A 5,601-nucleotide genomic window follows, 5' to 3' on the forward strand; every position below is an offset into this window, starting at 1 on the left:
GCCATGTCATTCCTACAAGTGTGTGAGTGTGTGTAAATGGTAAATGGTAAATGGACTGCACTTATATAGCGCCTTTTGTGCTGCTCCAGAGCTGCTCCAAAGCGCTTTACAACGGCCTCTCATTCACCTATTCACACACACATTCACACACCAATGGAATGTGTGTGTGTGTGTGTGTGTGTGTGTGTGTGTGTGTATGCTGTGTGAGTCACTAGTCTACATAGCCATGTCATTCCTACAAGTGTGTGTGTGTGTGTGTGTGTGTGTGTGTGTGTGTGCTGTGTGAGTCACTAGTCTACATAGCCAAGTCATTCCTACAAGTGTGTTTGTGTGTGTGTGTGTGTGTGTGTGTGTGTGTGTGTGCTGTGTCAGTCACTAGTCTACATAGCCATGTCATTCCTACAAGTGTGTGTGTGTGTGTGTGTGTGTGTGTGTGTGCTGTGTGTAAGTAAGTAAGTAAGTAAAACTTTATTTATATAGCGCCTTTCGTACATGAATGCAACTCAAAGCACTTTACAATAGAAAACAATGATTACAAAAAGATTACAAAAAGAGGGGGAGATGGGACACGAGACAACAGAAGGGGAGGGGTGGGGGAAGGGAGGGGAGGGAGGGGTTACATCTTTGCTTACACTAAACAAGCATACCATGTCAATAACACTAATAATAACACCACATTACTGCCTTGTTACCAATGTTGATTCAGTTTGTATCCAAATGGTCTGTCTAATCACCCTCTGTAGACATCTGCTATCTAATCGGCGCGCTGTGCTGTCACTGTGGGGAGGGGGGGGGTGGTGCATGTCCATGTATGTATGAGTCCTTGACGGAAATCCAATCTCGGCGACCGCAGAGTGTCATCACGATAACACCTCGATCGGGCCAGTCAAAAGTCAACAACAGGTGTCCATGAGGGATGGGGGAGGGGGGGGGTGTAGAAGGATGGGGGAGGGGGGGGGGTGTAGAGGAATGGGGGAGGGGGGGGGGGGGGTGTAGAGGGATTGGGGTTTGCATGTGAATCTTCTTGGCGAGTTTTCTGCAGACGGCCTTGTGGGCCGAGCAGAGGGGGGGGGCCGGAACGGAGATTAGTTGGTTATCAATTCCATGTTTGTAGTTTGTAGTTTTGAAGAAATTGTGCAAAACTCCAGAGCAGAAAGCAGACACAAGACAAGACAACGAGGTGGTGGGAGGGGTGTAGAGAGAGAGAGAGAGAGAGAGAGAGAGAGGGAGAGAGGGAGAGAGAGAGAGAGAGAAAAATGCGACCGCCTACGACGAGAGACAGAGAGAGAGAGCGTGTGTGTGTGTGTGTATATGTTTATGTGTGTGTGTGTGTGTGTGTGTGTGCTGTGTGAGTCACTAGTCTACATAGCCATGTCATTCCTCAAGTCCTCCCCTTGCTCTCTTGTTATCTAGGGGGAAAGGAAGGGAGCGTGTGTGTGTGTGTGTGTGTGTGTGTGTGTGTGTGTGTGTGTGGGTGGGTGTGTGTGTACACTCACTGCCATAGCTGGATGATACAGTAGAGTGGCTAGCTTGGCTCTGGAGCGTAGAGGAGGGGCTAGGAGAATCTTCGTCATCCGTGTCGTCACTGTCGAAGGGAACCAGCTCTGGCCCCGCTCCTGAACACATTCAATATTCTCTCATCAACGGCTTCAGTCTCTAGATCATCTCTGCAGGGCAAGGCCTACATCTCACATCACACCCTTTTCCCCATACTGTGCACTGTACTTTTGACCACAGCTAATAGGGAGTCAAACAGGATTAAGTAGTTGAATAGGGACGAGTGAACTATAAAATAAATACATTTAAATACAGGGTCACCACACCTTCTGAAACATCAAATTCAAGCACCTTTCAAGCACTTTCAAGACTCAATTCCCTCAATTTCAAGGACCCAACACGGCGTAGTTTGAGACAGAACTAGTTGACAAGCTAAGTAAAACATTTTTTAATATATATATATAGAGAGAGATATCTTTTTTAGAGAGAGAGAGAGAGAGGAATTCAAGCACTTTCAATGACCCACGTCTATTTTCAAAAACTTTTAAGACCTCTATTTCTTTTTCTCAAATTCACAAACTTTCAAGGATTTCAAGGACCCGTGGGAACCCTGTAAATACATTAAAAGAAATGGGTGGAAAATTTGAAGAAAACCTGAAGGGGGCTCGGTCAACTCCAGCGACGAATGAGAGATGGAGATGTGAAGTTGCTGCTGGGCCGGGGCCGGGTGAGCTGGGGGGTGGGGGGCGGCGGGGGAGGGGTCTACTCCCCGTTCCCTAGGAGACAAACCATGCAGGATACCGATTGGTTACTATTTTTTGTACATCAGTGAGTGAAAGTCAATCAATAAGTCGTTGACTTGAAGAGTCGTTAACAGGGTTGAATATAATACACAGGGTGTGTGTGTGTAAGTAAGTAAGTACGTAAAACTTTATTTATATAGCACCCTTCCCAGCACGGATGCACAGAGTGCTTTACATACAGGAATACATTTTAAAAAGAGTGCACATTTCAAAACATCAATAATTAAAAACAACGAAGGGGACAACATAAGCAAAACATAAACAGTAACAATAAGAAGGCGTGACTAAAGGTGACTGCCGGCCTGCCTAAAAAGATGAGTTAGTTGCCGCTTAAAGATGAGTTCTGAGGGCGCAGCTCTTAGGTCAGGGGGGAGGAGGGCGCTCCAAAGTCTTGGGGCCGTCGCCTCAAACGCTCTGTCCCCTTTAGTTCTTAGTCTGGTCCTGGGTACGACCAGGAGCTCCTGGGAGGACGTGGGAGGACCTCAGTGACCGGGTGGATGCGTAGGGGTGGATGAGATCCCAGATGTAGGCGGAGGCTTGGTCATGAAGGGCTATAAAAGCAAACAGCAGTGTTTGTGTGTGTGTGTGTGTACACTACTAACCTCCCTTTCAGGCCCGGCACAGCGGCGATGCAGATGATCCTGGCTGAGCAGACGGCGATGCAGGCTTCCACGGTGGGCTCGTCTCTGATGTTCAGCAGACACACCTGTGTGGGTCCCGTCAAACAAACATTATGTCATATTTATTTTTGGGGTTCACTGGTAAATGCATGGGCTTACGAATTGCTTGGAAATCAGTTTGTCGTTGGCGTTTCTGTCGATTTGTCGGTGAACATCCGTTTTAATCGGTTTGCAGAAATAAACATGGGTTCGCAGACATTATTTAGTAATATATATATGGAATTTTAGTTACATGTTGGTCTTAATGCAGTAATGGTTTTGTTGATGAAAGTGTGGGTTAGATGGTGTATACATTGCTTTGTTGGTGGTGAATGTGTTGATTAAACGAAGTGTGTTTTGCTGGTGCTAATACACACCTGACCCACGTATCCGTCGCTGTTACACACCCACACCTCACAGCTGCTGTCTGGGCAACTGTGGCTGGGGGACGCACATGAGAACTGTAGTGGGAGACAGACACGGGGTTAGAATGAGTAGAACAGTTCTTCTAATTGTTATGTGGCCTGGTCTGTCTCTCACCTGCATCCCACTGCGAGTCTTCATAATGGGGATGGCCTTCAGGAACTCTGGGTCCCACTGGTCCTTATTCATGGCTGCAGACATAGACACAAGACAGTCAAATATGACATTACATTACAGCCAAAACAAGTACAATTTGCAACTTATTTCACTCTGTCTATTTTTATGTATATGTCAAAATGCAGTCTGTGAACTGTCATACACCAATCAGCCTTAAAACAATGTTGTATCGTTAGCTAGCTAGCTAGAAACACCAGAATACTAGCGATTTGTTTGTTATGCTTGTTATAAAGAAAAGGTCTATAATACATTGAAGTGACATTAAACTAAGATAATACAATGGTTAACATCATTTTAAAATCTTTATTAACGAAGAAAAGAATTACGTTTTTTGGTAATCCAATGATTCACAAGGCATTCTGGGAGATATCATCTCATAACACTCAGTTTTGAGTGTGTCTCTGGAAAACCTCAGTTTGGACGGCCATGTAGCCCTACCACTTGGCCCTACCCCTCTATCCCAACAAGAATCGGGACACCCTACCCCTATGCGTGAACGCTCAAAACAGAGGGGTAGGGCTAAGTGGTAGGGGCAGGGGGCCTTAGGCCTTAGCCTCAGTGCTAACGTTAGCGATTGAAGTAAAGCAACCACTTTGTTGTATTACACTATGTAAACTACAGACTCTGTGCTAACAGACTACTTTCATGCTCAAGGAAACATTTTAAGTATTATTTTGTAATTCAGCGGATCTATCCCTATAATATATAATTAAACAAAAAAGACAAAAAGAGACAAAGATAGACAACAACAAATATTTTTCTTTCTGACCGAGCTTCTTCTTGGCGTCCTCAAAGGCCTGTTCGAAGACGCTGCGTACGTCTGGGGAGCTGAACTCAAACACAAAGCTGTTCTCTGCCGAGGCGGTGGTCAGCTCCAGTTTGGTAGGGAGGAAAGTCATGCTGAACGCTAGAGACTGCTTCTCTGCCAGCTCCCTGTGGACAGAGGCCATCAGGTCCTTTATGGCGTCATCCAGAGACTGAAATACAAAGAGTGGGGTGGAGAAGGGAAGGTTGATTTATCAAAATTGGCTGGTATGTGCAAGATAGCTGGGGGGAAAGGTTGGTGTGTGTGTGTGTGTGTGTGTGTGTGTGTGTGTGTGTGTGTGTGTGCAATACCTGGTGTGGGAAGCTGAGAGTCTCTGATAGTTTGCTGATCTGTCCTAGGGTGCTCAAATCTTCGTCTAACCGACCGATCATCTTCTGGATGCTTTCTTTGTTGGTTGCCTGGGAAGGACCTTACAAACAGGCAAGTAACCGTGAACTCTGACCTCTGGTACACACAGAAAACTACACGCTCCTGGAGTCACTAACTAGGACACCTGGGACCTGTTAACACTAGAACAGCTGTGCCTTTTTACCTACTAAAAGAGCCGCCTTGGGGGTCAAATTATTGTTTGGTTTTTTACAATGCTAAGCTGGTATTTATACACAACGACCACTAGTTGGCCGCTTGTCAATTAGCCTACTTCCTACAGAGAAAAACTGCAAAATAGCTTTATATTAGCTTATCCTGGTGTGATTTTGAAAATGTAAGGATACTGGGTGGTAGAACGCACATATCTAGGAAAAGATATAACATTTTTCTTTACTCACAAATGACCCCACCCATGGCTGTTCTACTGTTAAATCCTTTGAATGCATTCATCTTCCTGTCTTTCCCACTTTCCTTGAAGTTATCACTGATATATCATAATTGGGTACATATACAATACACCTGTCGAATGTTAGATTAGCATTTGAATGTTACCACTAATGGAAAGAGGTAGGGATGGGCATGAGTACTCCAACAGACATTGAAACTTGAACAGACGTTGAAATTCGATTTTCTGTTCAGACTAAGTCACTCCATATTCGGCCGATGGTTTGGATTGCTAAAATGTTTCCACTGAATACACATGAGCTGTATTAAAGTTGCAGTTTTTTAATTTTTTATTATTGATAATTTTGGTTATTATTAAAACTTAATAAAACTTAATTTGAATACTTCAAATAAAATTGTGCAAGTACTCTAACATTCAACACACTTCAGTAACAAGCCTTAC

General features: G+C 44.6%; 1 protein-coding gene across 1 annotated transcript in view; it reads right to left on the reverse strand.

Annotated features, from left to right (window-relative positions):
• Positions 1–5,601, reverse strand: part of arhgef17 (Rho guanine nucleotide exchange factor (GEF) 17) — a gene marked incomplete at both ends in the record, with an annotated part of 73,362 nt that overhangs the window by 6,910 nt on the left and 60,851 nt on the right. The window contains 8 exon segments of the mRNA XM_080543663.1: positions 1,497–1,616; positions 2,152–2,273; positions 2,903–3,006; positions 3,337–3,420; positions 3,500–3,573; positions 4,329–4,536; positions 4,676–4,794; positions 5,222–5,238. Of these exon segments, the coding sequence (XP_080399789.1) occupies positions 1,497–1,616; positions 2,152–2,273; positions 2,903–3,006; positions 3,337–3,420; positions 3,500–3,573; positions 4,329–4,536; positions 4,676–4,794; positions 5,222–5,238 (848 nt within the window).

Source organism: Nansenia antarctica (assembly GCF_963989245.1).
Source record: "Nansenia antarctica genome assembly, chromosome: 12".
Classification (NCBI taxonomy): Eukaryota; Metazoa; Chordata; class Actinopteri; order Argentiniformes; family Microstomatidae; genus Nansenia; species Nansenia antarctica.